This window comes from Strix uralensis, chromosome 11 (genome assembly GCF_047716275.1).
Source record: "Strix uralensis isolate ZFMK-TIS-50842 chromosome 11, bStrUra1, whole genome shotgun sequence".
NCBI lineage: Eukaryota > Metazoa > Chordata > Aves > Strigiformes > Strigidae > Strix > Strix uralensis.
Window position 1 is genome coordinate 6,967,618 of NC_133982.1, and position 26,690 is coordinate 6,994,307.

At 35.1% G+C, this 26,690-nt stretch overlaps 1 protein-coding gene across 5 annotated transcripts in view; it reads left to right on the forward strand.

Moving 5' to 3' along the window:
- Positions 1–26,690, forward strand: part of VPS13C (vacuolar protein sorting 13 homolog C) — a 97,773-nt gene that overhangs the window by 24,349 nt on the left and 46,734 nt on the right. For all 5 annotated transcript variants that reach the window (XM_074880759.1, XM_074880760.1, XM_074880756.1 and 2 more), the window contains 30 exons: positions 771–906; positions 1,487–1,581; positions 3,397–3,539; positions 4,928–5,120; positions 5,276–5,390; positions 5,722–5,858; positions 6,564–6,690; positions 7,333–7,450; positions 7,806–7,935; positions 8,328–8,406; positions 9,389–9,528; positions 10,113–10,266; positions 10,673–10,749; positions 10,904–10,963; positions 11,493–11,646; positions 12,977–13,093; positions 14,430–14,533; positions 14,812–14,979; positions 15,785–16,089; positions 16,395–16,542; positions 17,341–17,449; positions 17,894–18,027; positions 20,012–20,168; positions 20,922–21,001; positions 21,837–21,896; positions 23,061–23,226; positions 24,245–24,361; positions 24,899–25,002; positions 25,411–25,578; positions 26,014–26,318. In XM_074880759.1, coding sequence (XP_074736860.1) covers positions 771–906; positions 1,487–1,581; positions 3,397–3,539; positions 4,928–5,120; positions 5,276–5,390; positions 5,722–5,858; positions 6,564–6,690; positions 7,333–7,450; positions 7,806–7,935; positions 8,328–8,406; positions 9,389–9,528; positions 10,113–10,266; positions 10,673–10,749; positions 10,904–10,963; positions 11,493–11,646; positions 12,977–13,093; positions 14,430–14,533; positions 14,812–14,979; positions 15,785–16,089; positions 16,395–16,542; positions 17,341–17,449; positions 17,894–18,027; positions 20,012–20,168; positions 20,922–21,001; positions 21,837–21,896; positions 23,061–23,226; positions 24,245–24,361; positions 24,899–25,002; positions 25,411–25,578; positions 26,014–26,318 — 4,100 coding nt within the window. The remainder of the gene's footprint in view (positions 1–770; positions 907–1,486; positions 1,582–3,396; positions 3,540–4,927; positions 5,121–5,275; positions 5,391–5,721; positions 5,859–6,563; positions 6,691–7,332; positions 7,451–7,805; positions 7,936–8,327; positions 8,407–9,388; positions 9,529–10,112; positions 10,267–10,672; positions 10,750–10,903; positions 10,964–11,492; positions 11,647–12,976; positions 13,094–14,429; positions 14,534–14,811; positions 14,980–15,784; positions 16,090–16,394; positions 16,543–17,340; positions 17,450–17,893; positions 18,028–20,011; positions 20,169–20,921; positions 21,002–21,836; positions 21,897–23,060; positions 23,227–24,244; positions 24,362–24,898; positions 25,003–25,410; positions 25,579–26,013; positions 26,319–26,690) is intronic.

Here is a 26,690-nt window from a genome sequence, read left to right on the forward strand (position 1 = left end):
GCATTTTATTTTGGAAATAATTTGTGACACTTAACAAGGAGTTGCATGTTATAACATGAGGAGAAGTGTTGTAGCTGCAGTTGTTAAGATCAAAACCACCTAGCACACTGAAGGCAAGCTCAGAATAGTTGTCTTGTGAGAAGCATGCTACTGGTAGCTGTTTTCCTAACATGAAAATAAACCTCTGTAGTTGCATCATACAGTTACTTTTCATGCCAGTGTAGCCTCAGTGTTTGTCTACATATCTGGAATGAATGAAAATGAAGACGAAAAAATAATAATGATGTTTCTTGTCTTTGAGATATTTGTGGTCAGACCTTGATTTTTAAAATGTAAAGTGAAAGCTTGAATAAAAAGTAAAAGTTTTAAATACGTGTAACGGTACAGGATCAGTATTCAGGTTTGTTACTACTAGATTTACGGTATGTAATTGCTTCTTGTGTCCTATTAAATACTGTCTTTTCATGTGGATCCTGCCTTTTTGTAGTCTAAATGCTAGTGAAATGTGTAGAAAAAGGCCGTTTGCAGTGAGAGTAACACATGCTTGTTTCCACAGACACATGCACACACATAACACACACACACACGCTCCCCACCCTTGATCCTTTTTCTGCTTCTGTCTGGTGAGTTAAAGTGTTCTTAATACCTTGCGGGGTGGTGTTGCTGTCCATCAGTTAAATGTCTGTTCAACATGCATGCATACATGGTTTACAGAAAAACAGAATATATAGTAATTGTATTAATTATGTGTTTTAATGTCTGGTTTGTAGACAGTAAGATCAGGACAAAAACTACTGAAGAAGAAAACCACTGAAGCAGAAAAAAAAAGCGGAGGATGGTTTGGTGGTTTCTGGGGTAAAAGAGAATCCAGGAAGAAGGAAGATGAAGAATCACCCGTTCCTGAAAGTAAGTGTAGACTGTAATGCACTAACTTCCATAGGGACTTTAAGTTTTTATATACATCAAGAAGAAAGTTATAGTATGTTTTGCTTCCTACTATGCAGAAGGAGAGAGTACAGCATAAACAGTACAATGCAGTATTGATCCATTTTATAGTATTACTTACAGTATCGAGCTGGCAAATAAGTCATACTTCTGAAATGGCCATAAGCATTACAGAACCTTGGTAAGAAGAGTATGGAGCTTATAGCTGTAGTGTAATATGTGACAACTGAAATACTGTATTGTGCTGATTTGCTGTCTGGACCAGAGATTTGTTCTAATAGTACTCCTCAAAGCTATTTTCATCATTGTGAATTATGGGTACTCTTGTAATGTAAATTACATTGATTTCTGTGCTACGTATGTAACACCATATATGAAGACTGCTTCTGTGTAAGTTATTTTACAATATGGAACTTAATGCAATATGAAGAATCAGTGAAATGTGTCAGCAGAACTTAAGTACATAGAAAACAAATGGGAGGAAAAACATGCTTCTCGTTACTAACTAAAGTGCAAGTTTTTGTGGGTTTTTGATTTTTAGCTATTGATGAACTAATGACACCAGAAGAGAAAGCTAAGCTTTTTACAGCTATTGGATATAGTGACAGCTCCCATCACCTTTCCTTACCAAAGCAGGTAAGCAACTTTTTATGAGTGTGGTTTCAAAAACCAAAACAAAACCCCAAAACCACGCAACCAAACAAAAAAACTTTTTGATGCATGTTAGCCTTAAGATAAGCAGTAGAATATGTGCAAGTGCAAGTCAAATCTATGTTGAATGTACAAAGATTGAAAAATCTATTCAGAGAACACAAAGAATGGCTAATGTTTTCTTTGGTGTTCTTCTGCCTTGTGCACAAGCCTAATCTGGAGGGATTTAGAAGTAACAGAAACTGGACAATAGATACCTATTTGCAATTTAGAAGAGAATAAAAAAAGCTAACTGTAAATTAAAAAATATTCCATGTTAGTTTTTTCATTGCATCTATTTCTTGCTACCTGTTGTGAAAACTAAATTAGTCTGGATGGTCTTTTTGGTTTTTGTTTTTTAAAAAAAAATCCAAAGTCAGTTTGGTTTGGATAATTGAATAGTTGTTGTTTCTATGAAGATGAACATTAGCATGTGATTATTTCCTGTTTGACCCAATGTTTATAACTTTCAGGGGTGCTTTCATTAGAAGGATCTTGTTATGTTTCTATTAAAATATTTGTCCAAATGCTTAATATTAGGACATTTCGCTGTAGTAATTTTGCTGCTACACAAAGGAAAGCATAAAAATAAAACCACATTTTTGTGACACATATTTTTTGGCTTGTTAATAAAAGATAAAACTTGACAGGTATAGTAGTCTTGAGAGGGCTTATAGAAAGAAAGCTAGAAAGTAGACAACTAAGTGTGAAATGGTGAGGTTTCTCTCTATACTTATTTTCTCGGAGGCTACTATACTGTTGTTTTAAATCTTAACATGACTGGTGGTTCTGCTTTAAGTTGTTCATCAACTACAGAAGTGCTTTTTACATTAAGACTATTTCCTTCAAGGAGGATGTCGTCTTTCTCCCAACAGGCCTTCCCACACTTCAACTTTCCAACCTTGTATATTTTTGTTAATTATTATAAGCTTACATGTGCCTCACACAGGGAAGTTCAGAATTGTTGTTGGCAACATGAGGCCTGTGTGCTATTGTATGAACTTCTATTCCTGTCAAATTGAAGAGGGTAGAGCAGCAGCAAGCGTCTCTTACCAACAAAGAGGAGAGACAGCCCAAAAAATGCCCAATACTGGTGCTTTTTTTTTCCTTTCTCTTTCATGCTTTCCTTGCCTGTGTAACTTCGGTTTTTAATTTGGACAAATTAAGTGTAAAGATGCTTTTATCCCTTTCAGTATCTTGAAGAAAGGTGCAGACTTCGAATTTAGATAGGAAGTATTATTTGATTCTTCTTAAGTTGCTGATTGACACAGTCATAAAATGCTACATGTTTCAGGAAGCCAAAACCCTTTCTTGACAAGGTTGAGACGTTCAACAGCAAGAATAATAAAGGCATTTATGCAATGTTTTCTAAAATGTAGTTTTTTGATGGGATTATGATGATTTTGTTTGTTGATCTTTCTAGCTCTCTACTGAGTATAGTTTAGCTATGCTTACTTTCACGGTTTTAAAAAACTTCCCTGAATCCTAAAGAGAGATGCAGACTGTATCTGCTCCATATTTGAGAAACACACTGTTTTATGTTAAAAAATGACTGATGAGGGTTGAAGGAAAGTAAGACTCTACTTTGCTACTAAAAGTCTCTACTTTGCTTCTTACCTCTGGATACATTTCTTAACTTAGTTGACTGGAATAGCTTTTTGGTATTTACCACATTTTGTTGGATTTGTTGAAATTAGGACCTCTGAAAAATGATTCATATCAAGATGACTAATTTCAATCTTTCTCTCTCCTTCTCACTAGTATGTTGCCCATGTTGTGACACTGAAGCTGTTAAGCACTTCTCTTACAATTAAAGAAGACAAGAACGTGGCAGAAACTCTTAAAGTACAGATAATTGATCTGAGTACCAAAATATCACAGCGCCCAGGAGCACAAGCCATTAAGTAATTGGATTGGTATTTTCTTTTTGTAGAAACATCTTCCCTTTACCCTCTTTCCCCAACTTTTAAAGTATTTTCTTGGGTAGTCCATTATGTTGTATATTGGCTTTTAAATTTATGGGCATTCTGCAGTTGCTTTCTGTTGAAAAGTTACAGTCATGTAATTTGGTTGTTAACATAGCATGGAATGAAGAAAAGAATAGTATTTGTTGGTCTTCATAAACAATAATAAGCTCTTTCTTGAATCCAAATGTCAAAAGTGCTGAATATTACTTTCGGGAAGTGATTACTTAAGCAGCGTGAAATGGTCTGGCTAACATGCTCCAGCCAAGCCACTGAATGTGGTGCTTGCTTCCTACAGAAATGAAAAACTACATCTGTGGGTTGTGGGTAGGATATTAACCAGGATGTAGGAAATGGAGTCCTTCCTGTATTTGAAGAGAGGACACACCAGTCATATTGAATACAAACTATTGGATTATACAGTCAATGAATAAGATTTTCAGTGTCTGGAAAACAAGTCTGTGCACTTTTCACGCTTACACTTCCAATTCCTTCATCTTCTGACTTTATGCATGAGATCGTCAGCTCAGCTGCTGACTCTTGAAATATTTTTGCTAAAAAACATTTTGGGGAATATTAAAGGTACAGCCTGAATGCTGCACAAAAATAAAAAGAGCTTTGAGAATATCTTACATAAAAGCATGCTGTATAATTCAATTGGCAAAACTGAAACAGTAAAGCATATACTTGTGTTGATTTTAAGTTTCTGGAAAAATGTAATTAGGTTATCTCAATGGAGCCAGGATTGTGACACTGATTATGCCCAAACGGTGTTGCCTCCCAAAGTCAGGGATTCCAATGGTGGAGACCCAGGGCCTGAAAATCAGTTTCATATCTAATAGGTACTTCTAAGAACAAATGAAGTTTGTGTGATTTGGTGTTCACATGGCTTTCTTCTGCTTAACACTATTGTAAGGGAAGCTGTCAGTAAAGAATACCCATTTACACCAAAACAAGTCTGTAACTGATTTTGAAATCATGATGTAATAGTTAATGTTCCTACTTTTTCAGCTGTAGTATAAATACTCTGCCTTTCTTTTCTCTTGCAACTGATTCTCTTAATAAACATGAGCTGAAAGTTATATTCAGTCCACCTTGCAGATAACAGAAGGTAAAAAGAAAATACCACCCCTGTGTTGCTGTCAGCAACTTGCCTCCTATTTATTTTTCCAATTTATTAATGTAACAATTTCTTAACCATGTGGCATGTTAGTCCTGTGAAGTTAGTCATGTTTGGCTTTATCAAAGGGTTTCTCATCTGGCTTGTCTTTCCTAGATGGAACTGTGTTCTGTATTCTAATTAAGTATATTTAACTATTCATCTTTAGGGTTGAAGCAAAGCTTGAAAACTGGTATGTTACAGGCCTGAGGCAAGAAAACATTGTACCATCTCTTGTGGCTTCCATAGGGGATAGCAAGTCTTCTCTACTTAAGATAGAGTTTAATGTTAACCCAGAGGATAGTACTGCTGACCAGAGTCTTACTATTGAATCACAGCCTGTGGAAATAAAATATGATGCAGTGAGTAGTAACCAAAACTGTTACCTCTTTCCCTGATTCTCCTTTCTCTGCTGTTATTCTCTTTGCTCTGTGAAGATCTGTTTTTGAGTTTTCACTGAGTGACTTCTGTGTATATTGATAATTCTTGTATGTCTTTTTTTTTTTTTTTTGAAAAGAGAACAATAAATGCAATGGTAGAATTCTTTCAGACAAATAAGGGAATGGATCTGGAAAGATTAACATCAGCCACATTAATGAAGCTGGAAGAAATCAAGGAAAGAACTGCTACAGGTAAGATAATAACAAATCTCACCTGAAGTGACCCCTTGAATGGCTTCAAAAGTTTCAATATGATTTTTGAAACACTTTGCTTATGTTTTGATTCCTGGCCAAATAGTACGATGTTTTTTTTTCCCTTGAGTTTTTGACTTGGAGGATTAGTGGGTGTTTTGTGGGAAGAAGCATTGACTTTAGTGAGAAATCAGTTGAATGTTACAAAAGTAAGTCTTTACTCAAGATGATGCTATCTATCTGAAAGACAGCACTGAGTTATGTTGACTGGCACAAATGTTTCACTTGTGAATAGCATTTCAATTTTAATGTCCCTTCCTTTTTATTTAAGGATTAGTTCATATTATTGAAATGCGGAAGGTCCTTGACTTGAAGATTAATCTGAAACCTTCCTACCTTGTGGTTCCACAGACGGGTTTCTATGATGAAAAAGCAGATTTGCTGATTTTGGACTTTGGTACATTCCAGGTATATAAATGCCTTCTCCTATAAGCTCAGAGGAAGAAAATATTCTTTTCTCTTAACATAGCTGTCACCGGAAACTATCTTGTCTTCGGAAGGCAAGATGATCATCTGTGTAAATGTGTTTTAACTTAATATATTTCTTAACAAATAAATGTGCAATTTGATCAATGTTCAGAGCTGTTGTCTTTGACATACTTGTACTAGTTAATCTCCCCAGGAAACATTTTAATTTTGTAATCGTGATTGTAATAGCTTATCATTTAATATTTTTAATTTCTTCAGCAAAACACATGAACTTTTGTTGCCTTTTTTGTAAAATGATAGCTTTTTATTAATAAAAGAGAATATAATTCTTCTCATGCAGTTTGAAAGTTGATTCCCTTGTTCCTGTAAAATTGAAAGATTACAATAATTTAACTTGATTTTAGCTGACTGATTAAATATTTATTTTAGTTGTACTCCAGCAGTAAACTTGTAAATCAGTAAGAAAAATTCTTTTTGCATAAAGTGAATTAAGTGGATTGATGGAAGTAACAACAAAAACATCTACTTATTTCTGATAAGTGTGAAATGAATTAAGATCTCTTCTCTGTAGGAGTCCAGAGGTCAATCATAAACTCCTATGAATAGTCTTTTTCATATTCACTAGAACTAATAACATCTGTATGTAAGTTAGACTTAACTCTACCTTGTCCTTTATGTGTTTAGCTGAACAGCATAAATCAAGGCAGTAGTCAAGCTTCTACCTTTTCATCTTTAGAGGAGATTATGGACAAAGCTTATGACAAGTTTGATGTGGAAATAAAAAATGTGCAACTTCTTTTTGGCAGAACAGGTAACAAAGCAATATAGCTGCTCTTTATTCAAAAGATTGATGAAGACTACCTACCTGTAATGAATAAATGTGTTGTTTTCGTTTGCCTTTTTTCTTTAAACTAGTAGTTAACTAAAAGATAGCTATAGATTATACTACATGTCTTGTATCAAACTGAAAAAATTTGTTAGTCTCTCTTCAAACTGCTACTTGTTTTTTGTTTTGACTTGTGTGTCATCTCTTTACTTTGATGCCAGCAAGCAACATAAATGCAGAGACATAGTATGTTTTCCATTATATGTGGGAAAATACAGCTAAAAATGGCCCTAATACTTGATTTGGACTTAAGTTTGTGCAGTCAACAGAATGCTAGGTTACTGTTTTATATTTATCTATACATGTATCTATTGATTTTCTTCTTTTAGGGTTCTATATTAAGATACACCGTGTAGAGTTGGGCTTAATGCTGCTAAGCCAATGTAGTGTTAAGAGCTATGGAAAATGGATTCAAAAGTTCTTAAAATACCCAAATTGTTCTAGGTTTCTCTAGTTTGTGAGTGAGTTCTTTATGCTTTCCTAGTGATGTTATTTGATTACTTTAACGATATCTTAAAGCAATTAGCAAGCAATGTTTTTTCATCTAAATTTACTGAACATTTGCAGGTGAAGACTGGAAGAAGGCTCGTTTTCAACATCCATCAACTTTGCACATATTACAGCCTATGGATATTCATGTACAGTTGGCAAAATCAATGGTGGAAAGAGATACCAGGATGGCAAAGTAATATATTAATCTTGAAAGGACTTTTTTTAATTACTGGGTACTTACAGAAAAGAAAACTGTGCTTTCCCCAAAGGTTCAGTTACACTTTATAATTTGAAGGTATTAACTTAAGAATTGGAATTAGCGTACTACTTTTTACAAAACCTTTTTTGGCTAGTAGTTCCCTGGTCACCTTCACTGGTTACTAACTATACTGTTTAAACTAAGTCCAAGACCTGTTTTTAATACAGAATCACTAACATTACTGCGATGTGATCTTTGTATATCCGTATAGATATTGGTAAGATTTAAATCAAGATTTGGTGTGTGTTTTTTTTTCTCTTTGAGTTTAATCACATTTTTTTAAAAAAAGGTTTAAAGTGTCAGGAGAACTTCCTTTGGTGCATGTCAGACTCTCTGACCAGAAAATCAAGGCAATTTTTGATCTGATTGATAGCATTCCATTGCCTCAGAAGTCATCTGTGTCGATTCCAAGCACAAAGGTAAGCTGACTATAATTAGGAAAACTGAAATGAAAAAAAAAAATTACATCACTGGTGTGATCATTTGAAGTGTGAATTTGTGCTAATGTCTGTGGTCTTGTTCATTTGAAATAAGAGGTTTGTTGCCAAACTAAGTTAGGCAAAGTGTCTTCATTATGATTTACCATCAGAACATGCTGGGCTTATTGAAAGAAGGGTGGCTTAGCCTTTGTCATTGTGCTGCTGGTTTCAATATAAGTATTGGCAAAACTGACCTTTTTAAGTAATATGGGGGAGGCAAGATGAAGCATGCATCGTGAGTAGAAAATATGACTGAACATAACAAATTATACAAACTTTAAAGTACTGATTTTCTTTCCTTTTTTTTTTTTTCCTTTTTTCCCTCCTTCTAGGCACCAGCTATTCCCACAATTCCTGTTATTGGTAAAGGGTTACTTAATACACCCCATTTGTTAGCAGAAATAGTGTCAGGTAAGAAGCTACAGATACGCCTTCGTAAAAGTAGAAGGCCATAACTTAGGGAATAGCTAACATTTTCAGGCCACTATTGATGTTAAAACGTGTTATAAGGACAGTAGAGATGAGTATGATTAGTCATCTCTAACTTCAAGTGCATAAGAAGATTCTTTTAAGGTGCTGGTGTTACCTCAGAATAATAAACTTTTTTTAAAAAGCAAAAAACCCCTTTTTTTGGGATTAATATTATACACAAACAACCTCTTCAAATGTAAGCAACTGTATTAGGATGTCATTAGCAAATGAATTTAATTACTCAGATGTCATGAGACATGATTTTAGTAGAGTATTGAGGAACCTGTTATTTCAGAATTTACTTAATTCCAAAACTGGATGTAGCCAAATACTGATCTGCAGCTGCTGCTGCTTCAGGACACATACTTTGGGGTGGGCACACAAAAAAAGTGAGTAGCATGTCTGAAGGATGTGTACACTTGCATATTAAAAATGTGACAAAAGCAGACTGTTATAAATGTTACATGTGTACTGTCCTGAGCGTTGTGCATTAGCAAAGCTGTCCTTTTTCTGAAAATGCAGAACTAGAATAACAAATGGCAAATTACTATACTGACATTGTGGATTTGAGCATTTACTGCTGTGGCTGTTCAGAGAAGAACTTTCCTATAGTAGAACCTGTGAGACTTGATTCCTGGAGCTTACTTTATAACTGGTTTTCCTTATATGTGTTCTTGAATGCCTAATGATACTGTTAAACTCCAGTGCTTTCCTTAATAAGGCTTTAATTTTGTTTATTTTTCATCCAGTGGGTAAGAAAGCAGTATAGATGTAGAAAGTATGTTTTGTTTTTGTAGATGTAGAAAGTACTGGTTTTGCTCATACAGTTTAAAATCCCATTGGAATGGGAAAGAGAGGGTGGGATATTTACCCCTGTTTCTGGAAGAAGTTTGCTAAGGAGGAAGTCACTTCTCTTCTGTAGACTCAGAAGAAGAATATTTGGATTTTGAGGAAAGTTCTGAATCAACTGACAGGTCACTAATTAAAGGAGAAGAAATAAGGAATAAGGAGCCTGCTAAAGAGGAACTGACAGATCTTCAGTTGAAGTTTGAAATTAGAGAGGTATGTCTCCTTAATTATATTTTTACTTTCTACATAAAGAGTATTTTAAAAAATTAAATCAAATATTCTATTTTCAGTGTTCTCCAGATTTAGTGGATGCAAAAACATAGTCACTGAACGAAAAAATACACGTGTATATATACATATTTCTGTGTATGAGTTATTTATAGATGATATGCATGTGAGTTATTTTTATATAGTATTTATATAAATAAAACATATGCATACTTCATCTGTGTGTATGTATTAAAAAAATCAGCAAAAAAGCCCTGAGTGGAATATTTTTGGTAGAAAATAATAGTACCAAGTCGTAATTTGGGGGTGGGACATTTGCACTGTAAGAACAAAGCAAATACCCAGACAGGTCACTTGCAAAGAGCAAATCCCAAATTATTTGATATTTATATCTCTCACCATCAATCACCTTTTTTTTTTCTATTTTTGTACTTTAACTCTGTAATAAAAAAAATACTTCCAGTAAAGCAGGCAGGCATTAATTTTGTGCTTTTTTTCATTGTTGGTTTGAATGCTTAGAATACTACATGTAAAAAGATGTTATAACTGTGTATTTCTTGCTCATCCAGGTTTTAGTAGAACTCACCAGGCAAAAGAAAACTGAGGAAACGGTACTTGTATTTGATGTAATGCATCTTGGGACAGAAGCCACTGTCAGAACCTATAATTTAGCAGCTGTATCTTATTTAAAGAAAATAAGCTTGGATTATAATGAAACTGGAGGTAATAAGCAATGGAAGAGAAGTATACGTGTGTGTGTGTGTGTGTATAGCAGTCTGAAACTGTGACTCTCCTGTCTTGTGCTCACTGAAATCCAAATGTTCTAGTTTTCCAGTTACAATGCTTACTGTGCAAATCTCCATTGGCAGTGCTTGTCCCATTGGTACAGTTGATAAGCTCTGGACTCCCACCATAACTAGATAAATTACATTAAATAGCTTAGTGCTCAGTCTTTGGATGGAGAATGGGTATAGACTTGCCATTTTGGACGTAAAGAGAAACCAGTGATTCATATTTGGTGGTACAATGTATTTTAACAAATGGTATTGCAAGTTAATCCCTATGTTTGAGGCATAAATTCTTTAGGAATTACGCTAATTCTTGGTTTATTTCGTGTGGTATGTTACAGGTAAAAAAGCACCTGTTCATCTAATTAGTTCCTCAGATAAACCTGGCTTAGACCTTCTGAAGGTGGAATATACCAAGGTATACATAAAGCTTTTAATGTTTATTTTAAAGCACTTCTATATGTTATAAATTCTTAAACCTACTCTTCAGAGCTAGTGGATTGTTTTGTATCTTCTGAAGAACACAGTGACTGGTTGGAATTAATGTTAACCCTCATCTGAATCATTTTCAGGCTGACAGAAATGGGCCACACTTTCAGACAATTTTTGACAACACTGAACAGATGATTCAAGTGAGTGCTAGCAGATTTTATTGCTTATTTTCTTTTGATTTGCTTGCTTAGAAGGGAGGAATCAATAAGGGGTTTTTGGCTTTTCTGGTACTTTTGTTTGTTTGACAGAGCATGTAGCTTGAGAAGACTGAACTCTGGTTTAGGTTAGACTACCTTACTCCAGGTGTATCTCTCTTAGTTATCTAATTAAGTTTTCCACTTATTTTCCACTTAATGAAGTTTTCCACAATGGGTTTTTCACTCATTTAATGCTTCTAAATTAATTTTGTATCACTTTGCTTTTGTACTGGTGAGGTTATAGTTTAACAGCTACAGCTCTTGGGTGGTTGTTAGGTTTTCTTATTTTCTAAACTTACCATTTCTCTGCTTTACAGAAAGCTTTCTTCCTTTATGATCTGTTGCTGGTAACACATGCAGCTTTTCTGTTTCTAAGAAACTGCTATATTGCATTGGGTGCTTTTGCACCTCAGTCCAACTCTTGCACTTGTAAGTTATTTTTTTGTCGCACGGAATCTCATGTTTTCAACAGGTAGCTTTTTCATCATTGAACCTTCTTCTGCATACAGAGGCCCTTATGTCTGCTGTCAGTTTTCTAACAGCTATTAGTCCATCAAGCAGTGAAGGTAGTGGAGACACACCAACTAAAGATGAAAAGCAAGAAGATGATGCTAGGTTGAAGAAAGGTACAGTTGTGTTTGTCAAAATGATGGTTCTGAAAGGATGTGTTGCATGCTGGCAAAATGATCAAATCCAGAGAAACCTGATTAACTTTGTAGTGTGGGGTGAAGATCAAAGCTCGTGTGACTGTGGCTGACCAGGCTGGGGGACTGATTTCAGAAAAACAATAAATGAAACAATGATTATGATCATAAATTGTGTCTTCAGGTGAGCTTTCTATTCTTGTGTTTATTGCCATTTCACAAATAGACTTGAATTTGAGTGAATGAGATTTATGCGAGCTTAGAGGCCTCAAACCGGGAGCATGATCTTAGTGTTCATGATGAAATAAAGGAGATAACATAGCATAATCAAACTACTATTTATTGATTTAGATAATTTAAATATACTTTCAAAGTAGTAATAGAGTCTTTTGCTACCCTACTGAAAGTCTTGCTGTTCCTGTAGCACTGAAACAAAAGCTGAATTTATATCAAAATAGGCTCAGAGGGGAGCAGCTGCACTGTCTTTAATACTAAATGCAAAATTCAAGCATCAAGTGAGCTGGAAATGAGATGTCTAATGAAGAATGTTCAGAATTTAGAATTCATAATTCTAAATAGCCTGGGTTTGAATCTGCAGGCTGAAGAAGTTGCTGCTGTGTACAATTCAACAAAGCCCATAAATATTTGAGCTCTTGGATTAACACTTCAGTACTCTTGGTTAGTGAAGGTGCAGACCATCAGTGATGGCTTCTGGTCTTCCCCCATAGAACACTTATGTGTGACTTCACCTTTTTCTCCCCAGCCTTAACCCTTGCTCTTTAAAACCTGGGTGCTGGCTGCCTGAAATAGGCTTCCAAGGTTTGCCATTTCTTATAAGCTTGAAGTTTAAGAGAAAACTTCCTACATTAGGATCTTGGAATATGAAATATTAGATAACCTTTAAAAAACACTACTGAGAACCTATTGAGGTATTGACTTAACGTTAAAAAGTATACTGTGCAATTTATTTCCTCTTAACTCAGCAATTACCCTTAATTTAAAAAAGTGAATTTTTTCCAATAGAGAGTCATCACTAGATGGGAGTAATATCAGACATAGAATTGCAAGCGAGTGCTGACATGTTTTACACTTTATCAGTAGAGTCTCCTTCAGAGGAAGACTTGCTGCTTTAAGATGGGATGTTACAGATTTAATCATGGTAGTGGTGATGAAAGAAACTTTAGGAAAGAAAACTAAGTCATCTGAATGCCAAAAAAACTCTAGAACAAAACAACCCCCAAATACTCTCAGGAATTTAAGTGAAAACATGAATTATATGTACCTTGAAAACCTCCCCTTCTCTCATTTCTAGTGGCTAGGCCTTCCAAGGATAAGGATGTCTTCGACTTCAAGCTTTTTGCCAAGCTGGATGCCTTCTGTTTAAATATTTGTGATGAAAAAAAGAACATTGCAGAGATCAAGATACAAGGTATTAAATTCTTTGTTAGTGGTAACTGATCTAGTAGTTTAGTCTCAAAGTAGCTGCTAATAATTGGTCTAAAAGATATTTAAGGTGTAAATTTTTATCACCTGACTTTTTTTTCCTAATTGTTATCTGTACAAACATGGCTTGTGGTATTGTTTTTAAAGTCAGTCTTCTACTCTGTCTTTTTGTTTTGGCTTCCAGCTAGAAAAGCATGGTATTATTTTTCAGGTAAATAGGTTTATGGTTTGAAGGAGTTTGGTTATGGGTGGCTTTTCATATTGTTTGGATATTTTTCTTCTATACCTGAATTATTTAGGTTAAAAGACCCCCTTAAAACTGATTTCTTTGGTTTCAAACTCTTAGGGTTTGTTTGGGTTTCTTGTCTTGGTTTTGTTGATTCATTCTTACCCCTCAGAGGGGCTATTAATAATTCTGAGAGAGGCAGGAGGAAGTTTCACTTCCGAGTTTGGCTATATCTGCCATCCTAATAGCTGCCAAAACTCTCTTTTGGCATGAATATTTAAGAAGGTATAATATACAAATAATACAGTTTATAATACAGTAATACAGTTCATAAAAAATCTCTTGCTTGTGCCCATCTCTAAATCACATGATGTATTCACACAAGATTTTGTATGCAAAAGTGTTGTATTCAAATACAGTATAGTAACATCTTTTTTGATAGAAAATCTCAGTAAACTAACTCAGTAGCTTGGTTATTAAGAGATGGATTGTTGTGAATATTTTTCTATGAATAATAGCTCATTTCTTTCTAGAAATGATTGATACTGAGACAGTATCTGTATTAGAAATTTTTCTGTTTTGTTCAGAGCTGTTGTATGGTCATGTTCTCAAAGCTGAATAACAGACAGCATGGTGTATGGACTTGGGTTTGGACTCTAGACAATATACTTACCTTCTGAGTCTGAAAAGCAAAAAAAGTCTATTTCCAGAACTTAAAATACTTTTTTCATTTTGAAGAAGTTATGGTAGTTGGAGAATTACTACTTTTTATTCTGAGTTGGACACAGGGGAGACTAAAATGCCTTGAATTGAATACAGCCTTGAATTGAATTTACAGTCTCTTCAGAAAGGGATGTGGTAACTGACTTATTTTGTTTGGAAACAGAAGAGAGAATCAAGTGTGTTTAGGTATTTTTTGTGGGTTTTTTAAAATCTTTGTTGAATTTAGCAAACTATTAACAAAATAATTGTTTGTTGCAATGTATAATTTCTGTAATTTTTTTCACCTCCCCTACTAGTGTCAGGTGTCCCCACCCTGAAAATGAGTGTCGCTTTCGTTATGCAATACTACTGTTTCTCTCTTTATACTTTACAGGTCTTGATTCATCTCTTCTCCTTCAGCCAAGTCACACTGTGTTCTTTGCCCGACTTAAAGACATAGTTGTCACAGATGTTGATTCAAGGACCCTTCATAAAAAAGTACTCAACTACAAGATTTTAAGTTTTACTTGATTCTTGGTTAGTTTTGTGTGTATAAAAGTGAAATGTAATACATATTCTCCTCTTTTAAAAATTGATTTGTCATGGATACCTCTTTTTAAATAAGAAACGTGGTAAAGCATAGTTTTCATAATAGAGGAATAGATGTCCAAAACTTGTACTTCTGATAAGCTGATGATATATTTAGTTCTTTTTTTGTGTTAAGTATCTTTTTAGAAGCTGCTGATGGCTGGTAGGTACTGTTTCTCTCTTTCTAGGCTGTGTCTATAGTAGGAGATGAAGTGTTCAGTTTCAATCTGACGTTAGATCCATATGCTACTGAGGGAGAAGCCTACACTGACATGTCAAAAGTGGATGGTACTGTATCTTTGAAAGTAGGCTGCATTCAAATAGTATACCTTCACAAATTTCTCATGTCTCTTTTGGTAAGTCTTTTTGTCCTTTGTATGTTTCTGCTGCATTCTCAAACTAGTCATCTTTGTGCTCTCAGTACACTTAGTAACTTAAGTTTCTGAAAGAGAAAGGATAGGCTTAATTTTTTGTGTGTACTATTAAAAAACTTTGATAAGTAAACTTTAACTGGTTTGAATTTCACAAAACGTAACACAGTGCAAGTGGGTCACTTCCCACCCTCCGCTTTGGAAATAGAGAAAAGCTTGGTGGTATTAAGGGATTTTTGGGATTTTGTTTTTGCTGCCTTTTCCACCCTGGCAAAAACTCAAGTTCACTGCAAACATATCTGAGCTAACATTAGTGGCAAGACTTTCTGCAAGGTTAAGTGCTATGAGGCTCGCAAATTAATCACAGTAAATATTTGTACCTTTGTCAAGTATCCTAATGTTGGCTTTTTTAGTAAAGCGTTAGTGGGCTCTCTGTCATTCAGTACTGCCTTTAATAGGAATTAGTATTCACTGGGGGCAAAGAGGGACTTTAAAAATAATACGTCCTCAAAATCCAATGAGGTAAAGAAATCTTGTAGCTACTGATGGCAGAAAGAGTAGAGATGGGTTTAAAATGAGTGGATTGTACTGGTTAGTATGTTTTTGACCCTCTATTAGCGGTCATGGCAGAAGGCACTCAGTTGTCTTTTCCCAGGGAAAATTTAACACAATAGACAACGTATTTGGTGGTTGATGTTGATTGTGGCTGATGTTGCAAAATGAGAGAGTAATTTAGATTGAAAAAACTGTTTATCGACATTTCTCCTTTCTCTTCAACCTCTTATTCTAGACCTTCCTGAACAACTTTCAGACAGCTAAGGAGGCACTGAGTGCTGCTACAGTCCAAGCTGCAGAAAAGGCTGCTACCAGTGTAAAAGATCTGGCTCAAAGGAGTTTTCGACTTGCAATGGACATTCACTTGAAAGCACCAGTTATAGTCATTCCTCAGTCCTCAGTCTCCCCCAATGCTATAGTAGTGGATCTTGGCTTGATTAAGGTTCAGAACCAGTTTAGCTTGGTGTCTCCAGAAGACAGTTCGCTCCCTCCAATCATTGACAAAATGGATGTGCAGCTGACAAAGCTGCAACTGTCTAGGTAAAGTGCACTTTAATAAGTAATGCCTTAGCTAACTGGTAATATTAATACTCTATAGGATATTAATCTACTTGCTTAGAAACCATGGTTGGTGATAGTGTCAAATATTTGGTGTTAAATTTACTAACCTGTTAGCTTAAGGGCAAATAAATCAGTCATAAGATACTGTTCTGCTTGGGAAGCTGTTTAAGCCTAAAGAGATATTACATTTGAGATTTTAAGATGTCACTTTGAAAATGTAATACATGACTTAACTTCTAACTTCCCCACCATGTGTTTTGGTTTTTTTTTCCCTTTGCTTTAAGGACCACTATGGAGACAGGTTTGTCGCATCCAGACATTCAGATACTTCACCCTATTAATTTAAGCCTGTCTGTGAAACGAAATCTATCTGCAGCCTGGTTTCACAAATTACCAGTATTGGAGATCACGGGGTATTTGGATACAATGAATGTAAGTCTTGTGAAAAGAAGGTGGTGAGAAGCTTGTGAGTATACTTAATGTAAGACTGACCTTTAAGTTATTTCTGGACACAAAGGTGCAACAAGCTGCAAATTTTTAGTAGTTGTGGAGTGAGTTTCAGAGATGTCAACAGGGTTGTGTCATATAAAATACCTGAACTGCTGTGTACATTTATTAAACTGAGAGAAACAAAAGAGGAAACTGAAAGCGCTGTCAAGCAGTCCTGTCGATTCCTTGCCATAAGGCAGGACCAACTTAAATAAAATGTTTCGACCTGCTCTCTGAGCAAGTCTTTTTTTTTTTCAGTGCTTTATTTTCTTTTTTAAATGGAATCTTCTTGAGAGGTATTTAAATTTATGCAAATGTTTGCCTTGGTAACTCCAGCTTTATAACTTCCTGTCTCTCTTGAATGACCTTAAGATAGTTGGTTTTTGTGGCATTTTATATACTGTGAAAGAAAATACTACGTACATCTTGGATGAAACTGGAATTAAAATATGAAGTAGCATGTCATTTACAGGGAAGATTTAAAAGCATAGATATGCTAAATAAAGGCTGCGATGTATATTGATACAATTTTAGAAGTCATAACATTCTTTAATCTCCTAATCCTTTAACAATAAACAGTTCAAAGAATTCCACTGTGTTATTTAAGGGACTATGCTGCTGACAAAATACCTGTAAATAAGCACTTCTCTTACCAAGAAACATTGTTCTGCTTTGCTAGCTAGTGATAAATTTAAAGAACAATGTGTTTTTTCCTGAGAACTGTGATCTGCAATTTTGTAGGTGGTGTTAAGTCAAGATGATTTGAGTGTCTTTCTCAAAGTGTTGACAGAAAACCTTGGCGAAGCAGAAGAAAAACAAACTCATGCAAAATCGGTACTGCAAAAGGAAGGTCAGAGATGGAATTTGTTTGTCATGAATATTAAGTCTGTTAGCTTTCAGGAGTAATGAAAAGCATTTACTATCTGGAAAGCAAGCTTAGATCTAAGAGTATGATGTGTAAGTGATAAACTCTTCTCTTTTTAATTTTGCAAGGACAGGTTTCATACTTTAATACTTCAAAGAAGTGGAAATAATACAAGACAAAAATTTGTAATAGTGTTAGCTAAATTGCACGTAACTAGCAAGGTATTGAGATGTCAGAGTCGTCTTGTTGCCAGAACATGTTTCTGTTTCCCTTGTCTGCTCTGAAGTTAAAGGCTCTGCTTGTGGAAATGTTGCTAGCTTAACGTAGGTGAATGTAGGTCATCTAAATGAATAAAAGAATTGAATATGTTTCTTGAGCTAAAGAAATGGTGGCAAATTCGAAAGTTAACTAATTTATTGAATGCTTCAGGTAAAACCAAAGAAACGGAGAAATCTGTTTTGACGCAGGATAAGAGTGTTCCAGAAGGAATGCTGTCTGAAAAGAAGAAAAAACCATTAAATGACGATGTAATCAACATGCTACTTAATTTTGAAATCAAAGAGGTGTGTATTCATCTGTAAAATTGATAGTTACTGAATCCAGTACTTGTCTGTTTCTTAGAAGTAGTGGGCTATAAAGTCCATTTTTAACTGTTTAAAGAAGATGGTATGTACCAACAAAAAGGAAACAAACAAAAAACCCCAGAACCCTTGTTCTTCAGCTGTTTCTTTAGCTGTTTTCTTTTTTCCATGTTAAGTTAGATTGTATTTATAAAATATTTAACATGCACGTACATCTAACAGGGAAAACCAGACTTGTTTTAGGTGTTCCTCACTCACCTAGCCTTAATCCTTCATAGTGCTGCATATGAGTCTCTTAGTAACAAAGACCTATCTTTTCGCTTAGAGGTATTAAGATTGAGGGTAGGTTTTAGGTGAAGTACTGGGAAAATGCATGAACAATCAGTTTACAAAGATACCTTTTTATAAGAAATCATCCAAGCATGTTTTTTCTCTGAAGATGTCTGTGATACTTAAATATGAAGAGCTCAGCAAGGCCTTTATTTTTTTTCAAGAGTCAGACCAAGTGGCATAGGCACGCAGGTTACTTTTAAGTAACTGTCAGTTCCTTTGGTTGGTTTGTTTGGGGGATTTTGTGTAAATTTTTTTTTTTTTCACCAAATCTCTGTGGATGTTTTTGTCCAATATGAAATCTGGGTTCCTATTTTTTAGAGAGGAAAAAACCCACCTTCAACCCATAACTGTTCTGTTGCTGAATGAGAGTTGCATTCAAAGACTAGAAACTTCCTCTTATCCCCAGTGACTAGGGAAATATATTCTGTGTGAGTGATATGAAATCATATAAGAAAACTTAGTTTTTGTCCCACAGCTGAAGTGTAGACAAGTAGCGAGTTGATACCATCCCAGATTTGGGGTTTTCTCAGTTTTTGCAGAATTACAGTTGCAATTGGCTGATGAGGTACCTGTCAACAAACAGAATGTAGTTACCCAACGCGTATCACTAGTACCTTTGGCAGCTTCTAAATTTCAGATTGGCTGTGAAGAATTTTTTTAGTGGTAGGACTGACCCTGTTGTATGCTAGTCTGTAGTGCTCCATGTTGTCATGAAATATATCTTATGAACAATTCTGTCTTGTTTAATATGGTTTTACACACACTTCACATGGAAGTTTTTACTAAGGTAGTGTCCACATTGTCTGTGGACTGTATATGTTGGGTGATTAATGACAAAATACTAAATTTGTTAGTGTACAAAGAGTATGCCACGTAATGATGCAGACAAAGTGTTGACAAACTTGAATTCTCTAAATTGCTTGTGTGGTAAATTTTTACATTGAGGCACTATTTTAGTTCCCAAGAATGGAAGATAATTGCCTTATGAAATAATTGCATTTATATTACCATTGTTCATTAATAACTATATCTAGTTCTTCTACTTTAATTTTCAGCTACATTTAGAAACACAAGTTTTTTTCTCATTTTTAACATGCTAATTAGCGTAAGGCTTAAAATCTTCTATAAATGAAGAACTGTAATGTTGAAACACTTGTGTCCTTAATTATTTGTATAGCATCAGCTATTCAAATATTGATTCACGTTGCTATTTGTCTCTACTGCCCTTCCTTCCAGACCAGTATGATTTGTAGTAACTGGTTTTTTCATATTCAAACTCTGTACGTAGCACTGTGTAGTGTCTGATTACAAAACTAAAACGTAGCTTGACAAGCTAAAGATATACTGCTAGGGAACAAAATTAAAACCTAGCCAAATTAATAGCCTTGGAATTTTTGTTTTGTTGTTGAAGGAGTTAGTGATTGGTTGCTTGGCCAAGGGGAACAGAGTGGGGAGGCAGGGGGAAATCTTTAATGAACTGGTGGTGTAAGTTCTCTTTGTAAAAAGGAAAAATGTCTAGGTTAATACTGCTTTTGAAGCTTAGCTGAGGAGATAATGCCCAGTTATAACTGCATGTCATAATATCTGGACAGCCTTACTGAAATAGTGAACTTATTTCCCTTTCATATTCAAGGTTGTAATAACCTTGATGAAGCAGGTTCAGAAGGAGAGATATCCATTACATATTCTAACTGTGCTACAGCTTGGAACTGAAACCAAAATTAGAAATCATGAATTGACTGCAGCAGCATATCTGAGAAAAATTATTATGAGATGCATTGAAATAACTGGTAAGTCTTCTGGAAAACTGGTGTGTGGTCAGTACAGTGTGTGCAATCAGCTTTTGTAGCAAGGGGGTAGCATGGTCAAAAATAGTAATAATTAGCAGGGGGAAAAAAAGGGCAGGAGCTTATATGCCAAGTTCACTTAATGGTGCTGTCCTGTGTAATTTAGATTCAATTAATTTATTTTACCTGATACCAAGTCTTACTCCTGTTGATAGAGTTAGCTTGAGTTAACTTATTTGAGTTAGTTGCATACTTTGGGAAGGACTGGTGATTCTTGGGAAGTATTCTATCTGTTCAGAGTCTTTTGATGAGCTTTGAGCTTTATGACCAGTTCTGGCACTGGAAATGCAGTATGCTTCCTTGATTGGTCAGGTAACAAGTCAAGGTGATACTGAAGTAATAACTGAGATAGCCATGTACTCAAAGTCGAAAAGCATAGTTTTGAATATAAAAACCTAAAGATAGGAATGCAGAACTAATTATAGGGTTGAAAATAACCATCCAGTTTTGAATCTTCTTTCAGGACCAAGATAAGTTAGTTTTGACTAGTTTAGTTGAAAAGAAAAAGTGAATACATCATTTCACAAGGTAATGCCTGATCTGCAGCTTCTTGGTGAAGAGAGATGTTTACCTTCACTGTTTCAGCAATAATAGTGTATTATTAGTATATAATTGAGAATTAGTATGGAGGCATTCCATAGGTAGAGTAAAGCTTGTGAGTGGAAATACTTGACGGTTTTATTTCTTTGTTTGCAGACTCAAAAGGAGATCCTCTTTGCATTATTAATTCTTCAAGTGAGACAGATGAGCATCTTCTGAAAATGGAATACATTAAGGTTTCAGAACCTTTTAACTAAGATTGTATGGGGAGTAAATTAAGGCTTCCATACTTAGCCTGTGTTAGATTTTTTTTTTGGCTTATTTTAAAACCTGTAGGATTTGTATCTAAAACTCTTATCTAGGTCTTCTCCCAAGTACCTATTTTTCAATTAACCATTTCATTTCACTCTTCTGCTTTCATACACTTTTTGCTTTATAAGTCAACATAATTACTGCAATCACTGGTGAAGCCAAATGTTTACATTCTTATCTGTGAACAATACAGATGAGTACCTTTGTGAAGTTTAATTGGTGAGAGAGTCTTTGCATACCTAAGTGATAGGTGGCTCTCTACAGGTGGTAAAACTAGTATTTGAGGGGTGATATGTTAGCTAGAGTTCTTGAGCTTTTGTTTTAAAAAAAAGCACCCTTCAAAAACTGCATGAATACTTGGGAATCTGATAGGTTGTAGAGCCAGTGGGCCACTCATACTCTTATCTGTAATGACATAATTTTGTAGAGAAAAACAAGTTAATTTGTTCTGACAAAGTACTAAGCATAAGTTGATCTAATTTAAATAGATCCTGGGTAAGAGAAAATTTTGTAACTGGCCAGTTGAACTTTCACAAAATATGTACTATAAAATGCCACTGAGCAGAGCACTGTGAGTAGCTGATTCTGGTTGCCTTGATCTTGTGCTTTATTCAGAGAACTCGTTTCTTCAGGCTTCATTGCTTCCCTTCGTTTTCTTTTGCAATGGGAGTAATCCTTATGTGTAGTAAATCCAATTAATTCAGTTAATGAATTTAGTTAGCCAATAGAGACTGTGTGCTTTTTTTTTTCTTCCTTTAGGCTGATGTTGATGGACCAGATTTTGTTACTACTTACGGAAGCACCAAACAAAACATCAATGTAAGTACTGCATGTATTTAATTTTTTTTAAGCTCCTCAAATAGTAACAGCCATGTAAACTTGTTAGTTGCCCACTTTTTCTGTTCTCATTGAAGAGGAGAAAAACCCCCCAATCAACCAAAACAAAAACCAAAATCCTGACTTGCTCATCATGAAAGCTTACTGCTTTATATTTAACTATTTCAAAGAGAAATCCAGGAAGAAAAAATATTTTTTTTTCTTTTACAGAAGTATTTAGTGTATAATTTTTTTTTAACTAGAACTGTATGTTTTTAGTTAGTTAGAAATATGTCCTTATAAATTTTAACTGAGGCCTGTAGGATGTGTTTTATTTTTGGAGTGACACATTTAGCAGCATGTGAAATGAAGATCTTAGGCTTCAGAGCTTGAAAGTTCATAACAGTGAAATTGAGAATGTGAGGTGAAATGTCAAACAAGCGTTCTCAGAGGTCTTGTGTTCAATCAGTCCTTTTTTTACTTTTCCTGAAAGCAACTATTCATGTGTAGTTTTCCATGGCTTCAGTGACTTCTGAAGGAGGCAAGCCATGTTGCTTTTGAAATGTTCCCTTTAAAGTAGTAGTGATGGGTGGAGCTTGCTTCTTGACAGCCATACATGGAATTTGAAGTGGCTGGACTTCTTTAGAGTCAAGAAAGCTGACATCCCTTAATGTATCAGTAAAACCAGCATTTAACAAGAATTGCTTTGGGCTAGGAAAAGTTGGCTAGCTCATGCTAGGTTTCACCAAGTAATATTGGCTAGAGTAGTTGCTACTCATGTACTTTCTATTCTGATTGCAAATTTTGAATCTTGTTGTTTTGTTGTCATACCTTCTACAATATGGTATCTGGTTCTGAAGATGTCAGCCAAAGTGCTTAATAGTCCACAACGAAATGCAGCAGAATTACTGAAAAAGCATAACCACATGAAGCATCAATTTTTAGATTGGCGTGGTTCCTCTGTAGCTGTTCTAAGCTTCCTTTCCATAGCTCCTTCATCTGTTCTGGAGCTTATGCGGTGTTAAGTTGAAGGAGGTGGAAGGGTGAGATACTTGTGAAATTGAGCAAGATATGTTTTTCTCAATTCTATGACAGTAACTCTGAGTTGTTATAGGATAGATAGCTACTAAATAACAATGTTACTTTGTCTCCTTGCCCTCATTTTAGGTCATCTTTTCGTGTTTGGATATAGTACTTCACACAGAGGCTTTGCTTTCCATCATGAGTTTTCTCACATTCAGTGTTCCATCAGGTGGTCTTCCCAGTACTGATAAAGCATCAGACCACAAGCCTCAAATAAAAGAACAAGAAAAAGGAAGTACTCTTAGACCAGGTAATGTGGTATTAGAAGGCCATACTTTTGTTGCTTAACAGTATCTAGCTTTTGTTTTTAAAGGATACCATTGCAGGTGACAGCATTGCAGTCTATTTGGTGGAAAAACAAGGCACACACAACTGTACGTGGGGAGAAAATAATCTCATTTTAAGAAAAGCCATTTATTTTTGGTGTTGCTTAACTTTACAAATTCTCTTTACTCAATATAACTTTTTCCTAGGTAGTGGTCTGACTTTTATAACAAAAGTCAAATAAATGATGTTGCAGTGAACAGTACCAAAACCTTTCCAAAGCATCAGTGTCACAACTTTCTTGCTTTCCAATCCAAAGACTCTAAAGTGCTTACATTGCTGAAAATCAACATTCTTGAGCCCTGGGGGAGCAAAGAGAAGTTCTTAACTGAAGGGTGTTGTGATTATTTTAATAATCGGTATCTGTAACATTGAAATAGTACGAGTTCTTGTACGGAAGCTCCTTAAGAATGTTTCATCAGGTCTTGTGTGGTTGATTCTTGTGTTTGTAGTGTTGTTTGGGGAAATTTAAGGTTTTTCTAATCCTAAATCTATTGGGACTGATTTTACAGTGGAGTGCTGTTACACTTTGTATTCTGCAGGCACCTTCAATTCTACTGCAGAAACTTTTTTTACCGAATATACCTAAATTGCTACTCTATATGGAAAGGAACATTTCTCATGTGAGATAGTGTTTCAAATAATGAAATGTATTTGGCATACTGTTGTGTGAAAACTAGATATTAATGGGGAAAAAAACCCATCATCTTGATTGCTGCTTGCCTGTGTTAGTGACTGTTCTTGTGCCAGAAGAAAACGCTGTTACTAAAAGACTGACTTCACATCTTGACTAAAAATTAGCAGTAACTTTTAGGGAATAGCTGCAGGTTGCATTTTGAATAGTTCATATATGTACAGATACAATCTAACAAGTAATCTAACATTTGTTTTAAAAAATTGATTTATAATGAAGTTTTTGTATGTCTCTTGTGTATCCTATCCAGTGTCTAGTAATGCAGCCCATGATGATATCTGTGAATTAAAACTCACTGCAAAGCTAAATGCATTCAGTATTACAGTGTGTGATCAGACCTGTAGAATTGCAGACATTAGAATACAAGGTAAGGGGTTTTGGTTTAAATATTGAATTAGTTGGTTGTAGCATGAAATTTGTTATTCCCCTCCATTCATTCACTTCTGAAAGACTACCGTGTGTACCGTAGATGTCTCTGTAACATACACTTGAATACATTTTGATTGTGGTTAAGTGTTTTAATAGCCAAAATGCCTGTGAGGGAAGAAAATGTTTGACTTGGAAAAAGAAGGCAATCTATTTCTAAGTGAAGCAAAACTAAGAGAAATGTAGGTACTATGTTATAAATAACACAAGCTTCCATTTTTTTTAATAGCTAGGTCCTAGATAGTGTTGGGAATTTTTATTCTAGTCTTAGAGTCAATTTATGTTGGCAAACTTGTCATGTGTAGTAAGGTCATGACTCCTGTCTTGTGCTTAGCATTGATTGTTACATGGCAGAATTCTGGGTTCTAAACTATTCTTATTCTTTATATTCAGTAATAAATAATGCTTCTTTTTTAAAAAGTGTTTACTTAATAAATGCACTTCAACAAATTCCTATCTTCCTTTTGTCTCAAATCAGGAATGGATGCATCTGTAGCTATGAAACCTAAAAAGATTAAAGTGTTCTTCAGACTTGAGGACATTGTAATTACAAATGTTGATCCAAAAACGGTCCATAAAAAGGTGATGTGTTGTGCAAATTGTAAACAAAAAAAAAGACCTTGTTCTTTAAGTTATTTAATGACAGCACTGTAGTTGATTTGTTGTGTTAAATAATACTAAATAAGATATGATGTACTGAATATTAACCCAAATCTCATTGGTTAATTTCCTTTATCTCAGGGAAGCAAAACATTCTTCCATTCAATACTTAGTTCTTTTTAATCTCGTTCGTATTGATGTGTTTAATTCTGAGTAGCATGGGTTGAGTATAAAATGGACTATGGATAACCAAGTGAGAAGATATCCAAGTATTGCTGATAAGTGGAAGTTGTTCTTTTTGTGGAAATATTTCTTGTTTGATAACTTAAGCAATAATTCTATTGCAGATTACTGCCTGGGAGTATTAACTATATGGACTTAATCTTCTAGGCTGTCTCCATAATGGGAGATGAAGTGTTTAGATTTCACATGTCACTTTATCCAGATGCCACTGCAGGGGAAGCCTACGCTGATATGTCAAGGGTGGATGGTAAAATGTCTCTGAAAGTGGGCTGCATCCAAATAATTTACCTACATAAATTCTTCATGTCTCTCTTGGTAAGATGTTAGTTTCAGTTCTGTTCTTGACATTCAAATTTTTTCATAAAATAAAGTGTAATCAGCCCTTTGTGACCTGTGCCTTACGGTGAGCTGATGTACGAGCATACAGAGGTATTTTGCTGAAGAAGTGTCACTTAAGTTGTACTGCTTTATAGAAGAATGATGACTAAGGAGAAGGATGACAAAACAAGTAATGAATTGAGTTGATAACTTCAATAATATCTTAAAAATTAAATAGGTAAGCAATGTCTTAGCTTGTGCATGATTTTAACCTTTTTCTCTTTTGAAACTTGCATGTTGAATTAGAATTTTCTTATTTCTGCTACAACTGTACTGTTTTTCTTAAACTTATATTTTGCCTGGGGCTTGCCCTTTTTGCGAGGCTTATTTGCTCTGATAGAACTCTAACTTTTTTTCACTACCTATCAATAGAACTTCCTAAACAATTTCCAAACGGCACAAGAAGCAGTGACTGCAGTCACTGTCCAGGCAGCAGAAATGGCTGCTTCCAGCATGAAAGACTTTGCTAAAAAGAGCTTCCGCCTCTTAATGGATGTCAACTTGAAAGCTCCAGTTATAGTTGTTCCTGAATCTTCAACTTCATATAATGCTTTGGTAGCTGATCTTGGCTTAATCAGAGTTCAGAATGAATTTAAACTGGTGTCTTCAGATGAATCTTCTCTTCCACCAGTCATTGACAACATGGATGTGCAGCTAACTCATTTGAAATTATCAAGGTATACATGGAGTTTTCTTCTGAGTTGAGATGTGTTTGTAAAGAAAACGGGTCCGTGTTCCATATGCAGCATTGTTCTGTTATTTAAAGATGATAGGCCATGAAAACATGCTAAACCTGTAAACTCACCCCTGCCCCCCAACTAAGTTTAGCAGTGCTTTTAGGTAGGGACACACGTCCACAGTCTCTAAAACTTCTTGGAAAGAAAGGAATGATGGGATAGTACTTGAGTTCATCTTAAGTGCATACCTGGACATAAGTGCATGGAAGCACACGTTATTATCAATTTAAAAATAAGTATACCCATAATTCTGCTAGAGTAGTGTGATACTATTTAGGATTCTGCAACTACTAAGTATTTTTCCTCTGCTGC